This window comes from Passer domesticus, chromosome Z, assembly GCF_036417665.1.
Source record: "Passer domesticus isolate bPasDom1 chromosome Z, bPasDom1.hap1, whole genome shotgun sequence".
NCBI classification, from domain to species: domain Eukaryota; kingdom Metazoa; phylum Chordata; class Aves; order Passeriformes; family Passeridae; genus Passer; species Passer domesticus.
In genome coordinates, this window is record NC_087512.1 from 65944859 (window position 1) to 65963162 (window position 18304).

General features: G+C 38.6%; 1 protein-coding gene and 1 long non-coding RNA gene across 3 annotated transcripts in view; one reads left to right on the forward strand and one right to left on the reverse strand.

Moving 5' to 3' along the window:
* Positions 1–1770: 1770 nt before the first annotated feature.
* LOC135289864 (uncharacterized) lies at positions 1771–9544 on the reverse strand. The gene is made up of 3 exons (XR_010352596.1): positions 7473–9544; positions 5630–5693; positions 1771–4516 (listed from the first exon to the last, which is right to left on the reverse strand). It is a non-coding gene; the product is annotated as an uncharacterized LOC135289864 (long non-coding RNA).
* An 818-nt stretch (positions 9545–10362) lies between these two features.
* Positions 10363–18304, forward strand: part of SRFBP1 (serum response factor binding protein 1) — a 63531-nt gene continuing 55589 nt past the window's right edge. Inside the window, exon 1 of one of the 2 annotated variants that reach the window (XM_064405811.1) lies at positions 10363–10518. In XM_064405811.1, the coding sequence (XP_064261881.1) occupies positions 10489–10518 (30 nt within the window). In that variant the 5' untranslated portion in view covers positions 10363–10488. The remainder of the gene's footprint in view (positions 10519–18304) is intronic. The other variant, XM_064405814.1, reaches the window with a different exon arrangement.

Below are 18304 nucleotides of genomic sequence, written 5' to 3' on the forward strand. Positions count from 1 at the left end.
GAAATTGGCTTCTGGTCTTTTTCACCAATTTTTCATTTTAATGGGATCATAAAAGACCTCATCATCTCTGAAAGTATCTCCTTGTGGTAGTAGAAAAATCCCCATTGGTCAGATCATTATAACAAGACTAACCCTATGCCCATCCCAACCCCCTCAGCTCAACCATAGAGGAATCTTTATTTTTGAGCTTTAATGAGATACTTGGATTTAACTGGTATAAAAAAGATACGGCTAAGTGGATGATTTACATGAGCTGAAGCCAAACTTTTAAGTGTGAAGCCTATGTACAAAGGTGCTTTTGCACTTCAGATTTCCAACATGATTTTACCCTAGATTTTCTGGTTCACAATTGGCTATGCTCAGCAAGGAATTTTTGTCTGTTTCAGACATCCAGCAGCCCTGCAATTGGCTTTTTTGACCTTCTCATAAATTTAAGCATCCTAATAGCTTGCTGCCAGCAACTGCAGAAAAGAATTCAGTGGCTAATGACTATCCTGACCTCTCTTTTTTCCCAAGGAACTCCCACATCAGGATAAGGAGTAAAATCAGAATCCATTACCATTAATTAACCCCCAGAAGTTGTGCAGAGAAGTCTTATGGAGGCTGAATTATCAACTTTCTATCTGCCTTCCAAAACTAGTGCACTGCACAAATGTCAGGTCTTTCACCTATCAATAAAATGAATGAGAAATAAGAAGAACTGATATAACCTTTCCCTTGGAAACCAGAGCCTAAAATGTTGCTAATGCAGTAGATAGGCCACAAAGTTAAAAGCATAAACCAAATTTATTTATTTCTATCAATCTTGCTTGATAGAAATTTGAACGAGAATTTTGAGCAAACCAAGCCTAAGCAGTTTAAAAGATATTCTCAACATATATTTTGTGACAAATTTTTCCAGAGGTGGGTATTCATCATCGGACATAAAGAAATCAGATTACGAGAATCATTTCACAGAATTTCTTACTCATGTATTCCCTTGAAAATTGCACTTTAAACAGGCTTCTTTCTAAATGAAACCTCACGAATACACTTGCTATTTTCAGGCATGATTCTATGAATGGAAGAACTAAAATGACACAGCGATCAAGATATTATTAAGGGTTGCAGAGACTTTGTACATTCAATGGCAGAGAACTTGAAAAGTTCTCTAAGTACATGCATCTCTTCCTAAAATAGCTGCCATTCATTCAGAGTGGTAATCACCCCAACTGCCTCCCACTTATGAATATTTACTTCTGGTGACCATTTTCAGAAGAACCCACATACAAATTCACAAGCCAGTCATCCCTATAGAAAACTAATAAACACCAAAAATATTGTGACTGAAACATTGCCTGACACTGTTGTCAACACCATTGTGAGTTTTCTATTGCAACAGATGCAACAGAAAAGACAGATTAATCACTAAGCTCTTCTCCTGCTCTATTTGCTTTGAAAGAGGCAAAATCTGTGAAGAGCTGTGTCTGCACTAAATAAGCCATGCTGCAGTAGTCCTATGGAGACCTTGTGAATGAATTCCTCTGAATTTCTCTCAGTAGTGCAAAAGACTTTTCTATTTATTCTCTCATGCAGTATCAAAGCAAAGCTACAGATCCACAGCATACATGTGCACACACACACACACACACAAATACCAAATCAGTGAAAAAAATCCTACTAATGTTTTATTAGCAAGCTTAACAAATTCGCTAATCCTAAAAATATCAAGCAAAAAAGCAAGGAAGAAATTCTTCCTACAGTTATAATGAATTAAAATACAGAGGTTCATAAAATTTGCTGGAGTGCTTATTAGAAACATCAATAAAATGCAAGAAAAATTAAAAAATCCAAGACAACAGATACAATTATTTTCCTATTCTGTTTCACAGCTTATGGCATGCAAGACAGGCTTTTATTTCAGAAATGGAAGTTAGATCAAGTTGGAAACAAGAACAGATGTATATAATGCAGGCAATTTGAAAAGAGACAGGAAGAAAAACTCTGACAATCTGTATGGTTGAATCTCTATTGAGAATAATCTTCAGTGGGCTGAAAAGGAGGTCTAATTTGGAGACTGTGAAGAAAACCATGGCAGGTGCCTAATATATTTAAGCAGTAACAACATCCTTGAGTCTTACATGTTCTAGCATATTACTCACTTGCTACAAAAAACACAGGCCACCTTCCTACAAAATCACATCACAAAACAAACAAACAAAAAAACCCTCAAAAAACATAAAAGGAGGGCTCTTTTGTTCAAATCACTCAAGTCTGCTGGCTAACATCTTTTCATCACTCTAGCAGTGTTCTTCTGACCAGAATACAAGATTCTACCCCTGATGTGTTCCCTCAAGCTATGACAAAGTTGCTCAAAAAACCCAAAGAACTGAGATATAAACACTGATCAGTTAGGAATGGCCTACTCTTCTTCTCATCACTTGCCTGTTTCAATATAGAGTAATAAACACCAAAAACTTACTTATTCACTGGGTTTTGATATTATTATCAGTTTGCACCTGCTGCCTCTTGGTCATATCAAGAAGGCACTGCTACATTCATCACATATTTATATTCATTGGTACGATCCCCCTAAGCTTTCTCAAGGCTGAGCAGTCCCAACTGTCTTGCATGTTCCTTGAACATATGGTCCTGTAGTCATCCTCCACTTGACTTGATCCAGGATGTCCATGTCTTTTTTGCACTGGGAAGCCTAGAGCTAGACTGACATTTTCAGATGTGTCTCACATGTGACAGAGGGGGAGAAACACTATCCTCAACCTACCAGCAGGCAATGTCATTCCTAGTATAACCCAGGAGAGTTCTGGCCTTTTTTGCTGTGCGGGTGCACTTCTAGGTCATGGTCAACTAGTGCCCACCAGGATACCAAGGTGTTTTCCTGCCAAGTTGCTTTCCACCACATCAGCCCCAAGCTTTTAGAATTCAGAAAATTATCTTGTTTATAGTTTCACAGCAAATATTCAACAACAGCTTTGACATTGGAAAGACACCAAATTTTCTCCATCATTTTGTGGCTTGAAAGCTCAGTATGTTTAATCTTTGCCAAAGGATAACATGTTACATAAACTCTGGGTATATCACATAATGTACTCTCTTGTAATGACACGGAGCACTTTTAAATGAAACACTTTTTACTGTTTGGGCTGGTTCAACCCTGTAAATTAAAAAGACTCATTAATTTTTCATCTTTATTTCTCAACTCCACTTTTAAAAACCTTGAAATACAATTCTGCTAATGGTGCTAGAGCTACAGATTCATTAGTCAGAATTTTCACAACAGACTCTCACTCTCAAATTATGTTTAGCTATTAACATTCGTTTTCTAAGACTAATTGTAAACTAGTTCTAAGCCAGGAGCACACAGACACACACACACACAAAAAACAACCAAGAAAACACTTTCCAACTTTAAAGCATAAAGTGTCCCAGTTTTTTTGTTTCTATACATTGTATAAAACAAAAATCAGCCTGTTTCATAAACTACATGTTGAATACAAATTATTGAAAATTGTTCTTTTTGCTCATTTTGATGAAACACATGAGACAGTTATCCTTGAGAACTTGATATTACAAATGAGTACCCATTCATTGGACTCACATGCTTGTAAGTAGAACCTTCTGCTCTCAAGTTGCTACAATCTATCTTATATTCTATGTATCCTGAAATTGGCCAGTAATGTACTTCCCTATTCAAAGATACAACAGATGGTCAGGTGAAGATATATAAGGGCAGTGCTTGAAATATATATGAGATCATAAAATGCAATATGCACCTCATATTGCAAAGTTTGCTCATGTTGTTGGCTACCCAAACTTTTTAGAACTTCTATTAGTTCTGTGATTATGCTCATAACCTAAGGGACAGCAGATGTTTCTTTAAAGTCAGAAGATCAGTGACAGAAAATCTGAGTGTTCCAAGAACTACTGAGTATAACTAATTATTTGAAGAAAACTTACAGTGCATTCCAAACTTTTGTTTACATTTTGCTGATTTTCATGGAGACAAAGCATGATTTTTTTTCCAGAAAAAAATCAGTTTACTTTAAGAATAGGATATGAGGAAACAATGTCTCTAAAAACTCAGGTTAAAATGCCACAATCCTTTGCACATTCTGGTAAGAACAACTGTCAATTAGCAGCCTGAAAGAAATTCAGAGTTTTGAATTCAGAAAAAATTTTGAATTCAGAAAAATTGTGAATTCAGAAATTCAAATTTTTACATTGTTAAAATTTGTTCTTGTATGTCTTTTATCTTTCTCACATATCAAAACTATTAGTTATCAACACTGAACCATGATTCTCATTAATCACCACTTAACAGTATCGTGTAAATACGCAATTTTCAAAGTAGTACTCTTTGTACTTTAATCATTTGATTTTCCAAACTAAAGCTTCATTTTAGAAGTGAGGAAGCTTCACAGATCATCTTCTGATCTGCGAAGTTTGATGAGTTCCTTGGACTGGACTCCTGAAAGAGTAATTCTACCTGAATTCTGCTCAGCTTCAGATTTGACTCCTAGATCAGTTCCAAAAGGAAAAGAAAATAGAGAGCAATCTTGATCAGTCAGGTGCCCACTGGAATAAGCCCTAAGAATCTTCATTCCCCAGCTGCTTTTGTCCATGAACCTGATGAAACATGACACTGATTCAAAGGCTTTTAATTACTGCAGGGAGCACTCAAGAATCACCTTGTTGCATCTGGAGTAAATCACATCTGTTTATGCTTGCAGACTTAGGCAGACTGTAACTACCAGTTTCTCTCCTTCTATATTTCTGAGCTTTTCATCACACCTACAATGACAGCCATGCGAAGATTCATCCTAACTAATTTTTTATTGAGACACTTAGGTCAAGAATCTAGTCACCCTAGACTTCTGTTACCCTCAGCAACAAGATATTAGTTAAGTCTTAAGTGCTCTCTGGAAGCATCCCTGTGTCTCACTCTGAAGGGAATGGAAGTCACAAATAATCCTGATTTGACTCCTGCCTGATAAAACATTCTGTTTAAAAGCCTACAGCCTACAGCCTGGGTGTGACAAACTTTGGCCTTCAGACTTTTCTATACAGAAAATTTGCTTACCAAATCTAAATTCTGGAACAAAATAATTTCTGAATTGTCTGAGTAAAATCAAATGATGCTTTGTTTTACATTTTCATGTAAGTAACTAAAATTATTGTACGGCTGTGAAATTCTCTTTAGCCAAGAAGTGTCTCCTCTACTTGTCTGTCCATACCTCTCCATTCACAGTAATGATTTCATGTTACTCCTGATCCCACTTACTAAAACTTTCATACTAAAATGTATCCTTTTCTCGCCCACTCATTCTTTGCAGCTTTTTCTTTGCCATACAGGCAGCAGACAGTCCCATTAATCCCATCAGTCACTCCACTACTATCCCACAGATCCCTTCCCCATCCATTTCTAAGCTCCATCACCCACTTCCAAATTCTTTTTCAGGGACTTGGTACAAGGAGTCATCTTACAGCTCTAACTGTAGACACCACAGATGTGCACTTCCTGTGCATCTTTTACTGTGAATTCGAACAACCTCTCTCTGTGAATGACTCAGACCCACTTCATTCTCATCTTTCCCAGTACACCTCTTTGAGCATCATGACAAAGACCCACCATCCATTTTTTGCTCATGGGATCTCTTCAGAGTGCTTCTGCAGTTTATTTTCAAGGGTTCCTCCTGCAAGGGATCAGAAAGAGTTTGGTCTTTTGTCTTTTTCTCCACCTGAATCTTTCCTTTGAGCAGTCTTCTCTGCTATCATAAATTCAGCAGTCATCTCTGGACTGAAACACAGAGTTGTTATTTTCTATTCCACAGGCTGTAACAAATTTCTGGATATGGAATGTTTTGAGTGACTCACGACGCTTTCACGGGAATTTTTTTTTAATTTATAATACTACTTAAGGAATCTAGCAGACATTAGGATCCCATTTTTTACTTAACAATTTACCTGTATGTAATAAGAGAAAATTTTGGCCTCACACAACAAGCAACTGAAAGAGCCAGCTGAACTACTGGAACTGCTTCTTAAAAAAGAAAAATGTAGGATATAAAAATTATTAAATAATGCATTTATTATGGATTGTAGAAGAAAATAATGTGCTTTACACATTTAAACTTAATATCCCAGGTGGAAGTTCACCACAAAACCTTCTTTCTAAGCTGTTTTCATACACATTAAAATAATCATTAAATTCAGATTTTAATTTTTTAAAAATTTAAATTATCAAAGTATTGCTGAACGTTGAATGGATTCTAAGCAGGAAGGAATTTGAAAGCCAATTGTGCTTTCTTAGTAACAGAGGGATATAGTAATTTATGAAGCAAATTTAGTGTGTTTCACCAAAGTGTGTGTGCTAATGTGTGCATAAGGACAGTAACATATGAAGATTTCTGCCTTCTGTGTGTGTGAAGACTCAAAAGTGAAGAAAGCAATAACGAAAATATCTGCAATATTAAGAACAAATTTTCCTATTCTGTCATAGAAGTCAAAACAACTCATTTAGTATAACCTATTTATACAGGAAGAAAAAAAATACTGTATATTTTTTCAATAGTTTTCCTATGTAAATAAGAATTCCTATCTTGGGGAAGAGGTTGGCATCATTTTCCCTTTGTCTCCTTACACATGGTCAGCAGCAGGGACTGCCATCTTGGGAGGGGGCATTTTGGTACTGCCAAACTCATGGGGCTCCTGAGATATAGAAATTTTGTGTTAAATGACTATTCGCTGGTTGGTTTGGGGGTTTTTTGCCTGTTGCTGTTTTGCCTGTTAGTAACCACTATTTTTAAACTTGTATCTACTAATATTTGTTCCTTATAGGTGGAAAAGGACTGGTTGAAATTAGGGGAGACAATTCATTTTAATGAGTATCATCTTTAAATTGTCATGACAAAAAGAAAGGGAGCAAGGCCAGAACAGATGTCTTGGTATCAGTAAAAAGAAACTCCTCTGGTGAAAGTCAAAGCACACACTATAGGAAACACCAAATTGCAGAAAACTTTCTGGTTTTGTTGTCCTCAGTGCCTAGCTAACACGACGGGCACTCCTTACTAAAAAACTTCTTAAAGTTCAAATTCAATTTACAAAGCATAAAAGATTAATTGAAATTTCTAAAATTTGCTTATTGTCATTTTTCAACACAAAACACACTTCATACATATTTCATTACATCTGTACTGAGCATACAAATGCAAGCATCTGCAATAATCACGTATTTCAGTAAGTATTCCAAAAATATAACTTTTATGCATGGCTTCTGGGATCAAGGCCAGTTGTAGCTACAAGATGGTCTGCACAGCTGCTACCACATCACATGAACCTGGAGAATGCCAAGCTAAAGGGAGAGGACCCAGCTATAACCCCCTCTTTCTTTAAATAGTTTTCCATTTCAACTCCCCTGTATTGTTCTGCAACATCTTACATCCTACAAATAGAAACATAGAATTGTAGAATACCTGAGTTGGAAGGGACCCATCAAGATCACTCAAGTCCAACTCCTGGCCTTGCACAGGACATCCTAAGAATCACTCCACATATTTTAGAGCATTGTCCAAACACTTCTTGATCTTTGTCAGGCTTGGTGCTGTGACCACTTTCCTGGGGAAAAATTCTCTAGGTGAAAAAACCCTTTTCTAATGTCCAACCTAAACCTCCCCTGATATAGCTTCAGGCCATTCCCTTGGGTCCTGTTAGTGTCATCACAGAGCAGAGATCAGTGCCTGCCTCTCATCTTCCCCTCATGAGGAAGCTGTAGCTGCAGTGAGGTCTCCCCTCAGTCTCCTCTTGTCCAGCCTGAACAAAACAGGTGACCTCAGCTGCTCCCCATTTGGCCTCCCCCTCTAGGCCCTTCACCATCTTTGTAGCCCACACATATATGCTGCCCTGCAATGTGCAAACACAGAACAGTTGTTCACAAAGGAGAAAATATAGTTCAGAAAGTTGAATTCCAACACTGAGAATATGTGCCAAAATACTGGAGTGAAATACTGACACCACAAGAAGAAATGTCAGAACAAAGCATCAAAGTACAAAAGTGTTATATGGGGCAATGCCTCAAAGCATCCTGACTGTGACAAGCTGACAAGAAAATCTTGACTTAGAATGCATTTAAGTCAAAAAATAGTATGACAAAGGGCTGACAAGGAAGCTATGAGGCACAAAGATTCTTAACTCTGGATGGCCACTGAGGTTTAAAAAGGGAGAAAGAAATGAAGCACTTACTTTCAGCAATGACTAACTGGGAAGAAAACAAAATTGTTGGATGAAGAAGGGCCAGAAATGTGTCATCAGGGCCTATAAGAAACTTTCAAAGCAAGTTATTTCAGTGTTCAGAGGAATTGGAAAGGAAAATTGAAGTTATGACCCAATAGGCTACACAGATGGAACAACTCTGATGTGAGGCCAGGCTGGCACTGGCTGGATTCACAGAAGCACAGCTGGCTCCCTGCTCCTGCTTTTGTCTTTCTCTTTGCTAAGATGCACAATGGAACCTAAGATTGGCCTATGTAGGGATTAGTTTTGCATGAAATACCAAGACAAAAGGAAGGAGCTCTTTATTTTCCTTGGACGATCTTTCCTTCTGGATTTTTTTGCATCCAATTTTACACCCACTGCAAACAAATACAACCTAGATATGAGATTGTATCCAGTAAATCTTAAACATATATTGATGGCATTGTGTGTATCACATCCAATGCTAATCTATACTCAGATACAGTCAAATTCAGCTCCTTCTCATGTAGATCACTGTAGCTGCCTGACATTGGTGGTACTACAAAGAAAAGTTCAGTCTCTGACAGTTGGCTGACTTTTTCTAAACTGGACATAACTGTCCAAGTCAGAACTTTTATGAAGCACCAGCTGTGGTAAACACCCTTCATCTGGAGTGAGACTCAAAGCACTCTCCTCAAACATACGCTTTAAAATAAATTCAGCTCCTGTTGGAAATAATCCCTTCACTACAAGATGAAGGGATGAGCTCAAAGTATTTTCAGCTGGCTCTTTACAGATCGAGACGACACCTAGACTGCTACTTAACATCCAGCATCACCTTCAGAAACATCCTAAATGGAACTTAAAGTAACACTTTGAAAAGACTAGTTTGGGCTAGCCTCACTAGCATGAAAGTCCTGATAAAAAGCACAGTCAAGGGCGATTTTGTTGCAGTTCACGCACAGGAGATGCCTAAGCACCCGTTAGAAATCAAACATTAAAATATAACAAGTTCCAAATGCTAGATCCTGCAGATAATATGTATTACAGAGACAGCTGACAACAGTTGTATTTGTTTAAATAGTCAGACTTCAAAGGAGAATTCCAGGCACAACAGTGCCATCCAGGGGCCAGCTAATTGCTGATAAATTTCCTCAATTTTTCTTTTTTTTGGGGGGGGTAGTTTGTTTTCTTTTGGTTTTTTCTTTTGTTTGGTTTTGGATTTTTTTGGTTTTGTTTCTTATATAAAGAAAACTTGGTTTGTTTAAAACAATTTCCCCAAATATTTTCAAATATGACCTCCGTTCTTTTGAATACTGCAGCAGACAAACAGGAATGTAAAAAAAAAAAAAAAAAAACCCACAAAAAAAACCACAAAAAACACCCACAAAAAAACCAAACACCGTGATTCATTCTCTAAACATATTAAGCTTTGCTTTCATTCAAGCACGGGTATCTCAAAAGTTTCAATAAAAGAATACAGAAATTTAAATCAACAAATTCTTCTAGCACAAGAAACTGGCAATGATGAGGAAAGTTCTGATGAAACTTTGCCAAAATTTTCAGACTGAGACATTACTCAGTCCAAAACACATGCTCAGCCACACTTCACCTAGCTATTTAAAATTAATTATGTATATAAAAACTTCACACAATCAAAGCTTCAGGACGTATAGCTTCTACACAGCCCTGAATCTTCCTTCTGCACAAACGGTAAAGTCCATCTGAAAATTGTACAGCACTTTGGAAACGGAGGCTGTTTTGTCATGGTGGGGAACAGAGCAAAGCCCAGAGCTACGGCAGCGGCCACAGCCTGCTCCTGCAACGCGTTCCACCCACCAGCAACACGGCGGGAAAGGCAAAAACCCCAAAAATATTTATACCATAAACTAGTCGTGGGGGCGGAGGCCACTTCAGTTTAAGGATTTACAAACGTACACTCCCCGGATTAAGCAAGCAAGCCGGCCGGCGATGCCAGGCACATCACCGCTCGGCGACACTTCAGGTTTCGCCTGGCGGGCGGCGGCCTCCTCAGGCACGGCCCCACGGCCCCGGGGCGGCCGGGCTCGGATCCGCCCCCTGCCCGCGCCGCCCACGGCGAGCGAGCGGCAGGCAGGAGCCCCAATCCGGGCTCTTTAGCCCCGTTTCGAACCAGGGCTCCGGGGCGGGGCGGCAGTGGCCTCTCGGCGCCTGCGCGCGGTTTCGGTTCGTGCGGCGGCGTGGGGAGCGCCCGGAGCGGCCTGGGGGCTCTGCGGCGCCATGGCCCCCGTGCTGAACCTCAACAACGAGGTGAGACGCGCGGGGCGTCTGGGGGAGCGGGCCGGGGGGGCTTGGCCGGGGAGGGCCGCGGCGGCGGATCGCCCTGCGAGCGAGCCGGCTCGGGGCCGGCCCTGCCCGCAGCCGGCGTGGCGGCCTGGAGCCGTAGGGAAGACCGCAGGTGGCTGCCGCCGTCCCGCGGCGTGGGAGAACGCGTCCCGTGGTGCTGCAACTCAGCTGCTGAAAACAAACCTCCGTCGGGTGAAGCCAAGCTGCTTGTAGGGGTGTGCCGCGCCATCTCGACACGTGTGCCTCGGTGCGACGTCCTGGCCCCGGGTGTCGTTTCATCACGCCTGTCTTGCTGTGTTTGTGTTCGTGTTCACACTGAAGTTTTGCAGGTGATCCAGCCGACCCACCTGCCCCAGCTGCCTGTCTCCCGGATGGCAAAGATATTGCCTTGTTTTCTTGGACATGGAGGGACTGGAAGTGAAAAATTGATAGGTTACAGCTAATTTCTTCCTGTTCTGTAAGAAGTTTGGTGTTTCATATTTATTTCCGTATATTTTTTTTCTTCTTTATACTGTGAATTCGGTTATGTGTGTTTCACTTGTGATGGGTTTTGGTTACATATTTGCAAATCATTGTGCACAGTAAGCCTGACACAACTAAAGTAACTTTATTTTAGGTGTTGCACCAACAGTTTAGAATAGCTGGCAGTTCTGCTGAGCATGTGTGATACCAGCACCTGCACTTAGCACTGTGCGATTCCAGAATTCCTACATAACTAACAGCTTGATTACAGTTATCAGCCAAACAAAAATTACTTTGTTTTAAGCATGTGGTAACTTGAAGAGGCGTTAATTTGCAAGTTGATTTCAGGAATTTAGTCAAGTGTAGCCTCTTCATCAGGAAAAGTGTTTGATAGATAAAATCAAGATACTTACTCAGTTGTTTTTGGTTCTTGCTGTTAACAAGTGTATGGTCAGAAATGAGTGATTTGACATTGAAACATACTTGTAAATCACCAAGGAAAGAAGAGGGTATTTCATTCATTGTGGTAATGTGGACTTCTTGTGATTGATTCACATTTGGGTGATGTTTCGTAGTCTTTCACCATGAAAAATTCTAGTATAACAAGGGATGAAGACAGAAGCATTCTTTGACTGAGGAGCTCTTCAGAAAAAGAGTACAGTAAGTTTCTGCCCAAAATATTGGAAAATTGCAGTAAGGACACTGGGAATGCCATTTCATCTTACACTTCGAACATAACTTTCTCCTAAGAGGAAACTAAAAGTTCTGGAGGAGATAGCTTTTACAAGTTTCTACAAATAGTATACAGTCTGTAGTAATAGGTCCATCTGAGATGTAAGGTAGGACAGAGGCTGAAATCCTGGATGCCATTTCTTCAAGAGGGTCAGAAGGTCAGACTGGCTTAGAGTAGGGTGAGACCTAGCGTGAGTGGATTAAAAAGTGTTTTCCAGTTGTATGCATATGTCCTTTTGTAAGTGTCAGAGCTGTATTAATTACTGTGGTGTTTAGTTATAAAATGTAAAAGAAATTATTTATCAATACTTTGAAATGTAAAACAAATTATTTATCAATACTTTGATATTTCATATCTCTATAACAGATACCCTCTGTGTATTTGTTACAGAGATGCCCTTGTAAGAATACATTTTATGAGTAAAAATCAGATCTTCATCTAATAAGAGATGAAATGGAGGAATTTTATTAGGACCATCTTTAAAGGAATAACTTTTGAAAATGCAGTCTGTTAAATAATATTTCTTGTATATTCTTCAATTTGCTAAGGGAAAGTAAATGTGGAGGAGCTCTATTCTGTGCACCTTCAGCTTTTCACAACCAGACAATACTAGGGATCATATGGGTTTTTTCCCATCAGGTCATATACACTAGGTATGATGGTATTTGTGGCAGAGACAACCTTGTCACCCTTATATAGCTGATAAACTTGTTTGCTGGGTTTACAGCAGTCCAGTATCTGAAGGGAGTCTACAAGGAAGCTTGAGAAATACTATCTCTACATGCCTTTGAGAAAAGTCTAAGAGGGAATGGCTTTAAATTGAGAGAGAGTAGATTTAGATTAGATATTAGGAAGGAATTCTATGCTGTGAGGGTGGTGAGGCACTAGCCTGTGTTGGGCCCTGCATATGTGGATGCCATGTCTCTGGAGGTGCTTAAGGCCAGGTTGGAGGCATTCCAAGCAACTTGGTCAAGTGGGAGATGACTCTTCCCATTGCAGCAAGGTTGGAACCAGATAGTCATCTAGGTCCCTTTCAACCCAAACCGTTCTATGAAATTCTTAATATTATATATTTCATGTGTTAATTCTAGCAAAGAAAGACTTCTGCTTTTAATTAACAAAAAGTAGCATGTCATGGTAAATGGTGGATTCTTAAGGAATTTTAGAATGATAGATTTCAAATTTTTTTTTTTACCAATTTGCCTTTTGTTTACAGGAAGAACAGATATTCTTAAGACCAGTGTTTCTCAGTGATATAAACTGGCACTTATCCTAATGTTAATTGGCCTTTATTTTAATTACTTACTGGTTTTTGTTTGATATTAATAACTAACAGTTGTAAGCATCAAAAAGCTTGATACCACATGAGAGGTATATGTGCTTTGAAACTAGAGGACATTTAATTGTGTGATTATTTAGTGATGATGGTGGTTAAGAAAATGCTGTGGGGAAATGAGACAAATAGTGGGCTGTGATGCCTGTGTCCTTTCTGAGGGCTTTTGAACCCATTGGCTAATTTCAGAGAAATTGGAGAGGAATGGAGACCCCAAAAGTTATTGGGCTTTGGGGTTTTTTAAAATTATAATTTGCTTAAAGAGTAATACCTCTGTGGAGCAATAGTCTCCCCACTGTTCTGATCTATGGGAAGCAAAGAATGAAGATGTTCTACTGTTTAGGTGACTGGATGAATGAGAGATCTAAGGTAACTGTACAATGTTAGGACCCAAGGTGAAAAGAGGAAATTGCAATTATTGTGATGAGGTGAAATAAGACAGAAAATAATAAGAAACCAATAATATTCACAAATAATTAGTTTAGATGTTTTGTTAATATTTCTTTTAACAAAAAGAAATATATAGCAGTGTAAGTGCTTTAAAATGTCACACTATTTCCATGTTAACAAGTAGGACTTGTGCCAAAAGTGTATAAATGTTTTCTTAAATTTTCTCTAATTGAATATATACCTTGATAATAACAAAAAAAATAAGGTTTTAGCAGAACCCACAGTCAACAAGGTCCAGTAATTTTAAGAAGCCATCTTGCTGCTAGTAGATAGCATGGTACAGTTTCAGTGTGACTGCGTGACTGAAAAATTGAGATTGAAAAGGGTTAAGAAACACCATTTTTTTGTAATGTGGCCATCATATTACTGTATGGGATTGCTGCTTTTTAATTACCAAGGAAGAATGGAGTGTGTGCAAAGGAAATAAAACCCAGAAAATTGGAACTAAGTGAAACAGTGAAGACTAGAGTCTTTAGGAAAGAAGACCATGCAGTATTTCTTAACCATTTTCTACTCATTGTGTTCACTGAAACAAAGGAGAGCATAGTTGTAGAATGAAAATTTCAGTTTTGCAGTACCATATTCACTGCATATGGTCTTACTTTTGAAGGGTTTGTCTGTATTAATCCTAATTGTATTCTCCAATTGTGGTTACTCTTGCAAGCAGGCAGGTTGAAGGTATCATTTTAAAAACCCATTGCTGTCTTGAATATGTTTCCTATTTTAAAAGGCTTTCTAAGAAATTTCAGGTGTCTTGCCACAGAATAGCTTCCAAAGTTAAACTTTTCTTGAAACATTTGCTAGATGGCAGCACGTAATCATCAACTACCATGGATAAGGGCTAGTTTCAAGGGAAATGGCTCATGTTTAATGTGAAAAATTATCCTTGTTGATCAGCAGTACACAATAATATGAAACAGAAGCTGTTGAATGGGAGCTCTACAGATTTGTAGGTTTTTTTTCAGAACCTGTGCTTCTTAAATTATGTTGTTCTGCTTTTACAGCCCTAATCTGCTATCAATATTGAATTATTGCAACAAAAAATTCAATTCTCTTTCTACTATTTTTTTCCTTTTTTTAAATGGTGTTCTGTTTGCAGCTACCTCAAGAGGCTATGCTGCAGAAAACTCATGAAGCTAATGCAAATGAAGTCTGTATACAGTGTTGTAAAAATCACTGTTCTTATATATACCTCCATGAGTGCCATAATGGCTACAGTTGAATAGTAGTAAGGCATCATATTATATTATGCATTATTATATTATAGTTGATAGTAATTTCTGTCTATGGGACATGCAAATCAAATTTTCCAGAATTGATTGGATATCAAAATTTTGCTATCAGGTGAATTTTTCTCTTTAATTTGATCATATGTGGACAAAATAATTTTTCTCTGGATTTACAAAACTACAGGTTTTAGATAATAAAAAGTGATGTCTGTATAATGCTTGTCATCTACAATAGAATTGTTCTTTTTCTTTCCTAAAAGTAGGCTCGAGATAAAACCATACTTGACAATGATGCGTGTGCGCACATATTTTTCAGCCTGTCAAGCAAAGTCCAGACTTAAAATTGTTATGTAGGGAGCTTAGTAATGATACTCAAGGTGATAAATTCCACTTACAATGTTTTGGGTCCCAGCACTTTGTGTTGTGTTGTGATAATCTACATGGCAACACTTAGCTCTTCTACTCTTTAGATTTAGTGCTGACATCCTGGCCTCAGATTTAGCCAGGCAGCAGTTTAGGTAATGGCACATTTAGAAAGCAGTCTGGACATGTGAATTAAGAATTTAGATTGGTGTATTGCAAAGTCAGGTATGAGTAGCGTGGCTGATAATGAAAAAATCAGACAAAAAGCCATGGGGAATAACCTTAACTTAGTGAGAAAGTTAAAGTTATACAGTCCATGAAGTCTGAAACTGCAGTCTTGAGTTTTAGCTGTAGTTTAACAATTGTACAGAACTATATCTGTAATTATCTTTTATAACAGTGCAAACAGAAGTAAATATATATTTGGAGATGCTTATATAAAGACTGAATTGTCTTGGAGTGGCATGGGTAGGTGTTGTGTTTGTCCTTAGGTGTTCAGACACAGCTAAGACAGAAAACAAAAAGGAAAGGGCTATTGAAATTGCATTTATACATGTCTTCATTCACAAACTGAAGAAAGCTCAGGTATATCCTTTGATAAGTAAATAACTTTTGGTCACCAAAGTTTCAGTATGTCAGTAAAGAGAACATGGTCTGAACGGAATATCAGGAAAGATTAGGGAGGGGGAAATTGAGCGGGTCATTCATTCTTCCTGGAGCTGAATTGATTTGTATAACCAGGATCTGCCTCATGATTTCTGCAAGGTGCGCCAAGTGTGAAAGGTCTGAGTATTTACCTATGCTAGTCCTTAGTGTATTATATATTTCTAGTTTTTATATGGTATGTCTAGCATGTCTGTATAAATATTTTTGAATTGATGATGAAATTAACTTAAAGTTTTTTAGTCTTTGAATGGTCACCATTTTTGCAAGAAGCATTCTGTACAAAGTGAATATTTATTTGCAGTTACCCAAGATTTTCCATATTTTCATCCTTCTTCAGCGTTGTGTGTGAGTAGCTTGTCATTCAGATGTGATATACCTGTCTGGATTTTTATAGATTTAGAATGGTAGCTTAGACATACAATTCAAAATCTTGTTTATTCATGGTCTGTTTTTTTACTCACATTTTATTCAGTGAAAAGCGAGAGAGTTGAAGCACCTTCACAAAAGGCTTTTTGTGGAGCATTGCTTTGCAGCTCAGACAGATGAGCAGTGCCCCTGATGGAGTGTGATTCTCTGTGGTTTCACAAGTGTCTGGACTTGCTGCTTCTGAATCTGGGGCTTCTCCCTCACCCATTCCAGCCATGTGGTTTTGCCTCCCGCTTCTGTGATCATAAGAAGTTTGTTGCTAGTGTAGTTTTTTGCTGCAGATTGATGGTAACAGGGTCTTCTTACAAGAGAGTGGGAGCAACAGCAACGTGGGAGCTGAGATGAGTGGGACGGGCACAGAGGTAGAGAAATGGACTGTCATACCACAGTGAGTGAGTGAGCTGTTTGGTTGGCTGATAGAGCTGTGCTGTATTTCATCTCACTTATGTGTTTCTCTGTAAGCAGTGGCTTTCTGTGAAATAAGCATAGAATTTAAGAAGGGTATTGAACCAGAAAAACGTACCGTAGGATGATATATAATGTGCAGTTATGTTGTCTGACAGGTGTTCTTTTACAGATGTTAAATAGCAGTCAAGTCTGTAAAGGCAGGAGAATTACAGAGCTCAAAGGGGAGGCCAAAGGAGTCCCTATATTTGTCTAATCTTGATAGCTTTACATAATGAGTTCCTAGGAGACTCGTTAAGAATCAGCTTTAAAGAAAAATCTTAAAATTTCAGTGGTGTCTAGGTGTACAGGTGCCTAGGATGCTCTGTGGTCAAAACTGAAGCTGAGGCTGGATACTGGCGCTGCCAAGATCTGTTTATCGCTGATGATTTGTGTTCTTAAATACTTCCTTGAACCTGGTCATACAGTCTCTTGTATGTCACTAAGTTTATATTTCTTTTTTGGGAAATGTGACTAAGGGGGGAAAAATGGTCTCTTGTCTGCGAAAGAAAAAATTGTAGTCTGGTAATAAGTAGAGGAAAATGGTAGTATTTGAGCTGTATTTCCAACAGTAATTAAGAAATTAACGCTTGCTGCTCTCAGGGACTTGTTGAAGCATGATGCTTCAATGGGTTTCTTTGAAAATGCTTTTTGCTGTCATGGGCAAATTGATGTGAGCATTCAGATTTTTAGTGTATTAGATCCAAGGATCCAAATAGCTTCTATTACCTAAGGTATTATGTGATATTTTAAAGTATATTCTTAAGCCTTCCTTACAATGATCAAAAATAATTCTAGATGGAAACTTCCAAAATAACATTGACAGAGTGCTGTAGACACTACTGTGCTTTAGGCAGTTCGAAATACTGGGCAGCCAGTCCAGTGCAGTGATCCAGCATCTCACTGAAATAAAGTAGCTACCCCCAAAGATCTATTTTTATGCTATCCCCTGGGCTATGTGGTAATCAAGGAATCCCTTAGGGCAATCTCATATTTGTGTCTGGTCTCTTTGTATAAAAGGGAAGTGAGACTTCAGGTGAGGCATCTGACCAGTTACCTGGTATTGGACTGAGCTGTGAGATGTCTTAACTGCTCGTAAGTAAAAATACATTATTTTTCTTTAAGGCATAAAGCTATCTGAGGGGGAAAAATTTTTAGTTTAATGGCTTAGTTGTTATAAAACTTTGCAGTAATTGAGAAAGCCGATGTATAGGTTCCCTCAGTCTGAGGTGAGTCGATTCCTGTGAATCTCAATGGCCAGCAGAGTGCACTAATCACAAATATTAACAAATACTGTTGCTGGACTACTGTCTCGCAAAGGGTGATTTTGTGGAGTGAGGGGAGAGCCTGGTCATGTGTTTCACCAGTGGGAGCATTTCCGTAGGAAAAGTCCTTGACTGTGCTCCAAGGGCTGCTTATCCAACAATTAGCATAAAATACATGAGCTCCCTGAAGGAAAAACTGGCACTCAGAACTCTTTACTCCTGACAAAATTTTTTGCTGGTCTGTAGACAAGTTCTCTTTTACTGTTGTCTCTGTGATTTATGAGCTGTATTTTATCCTGTACCTATACAGTATCCTGGCCAAGCCATTTTCTTGAAGTAGAAACGTTTACCCTAGATTCCTATACCAGGTTATTCGGTT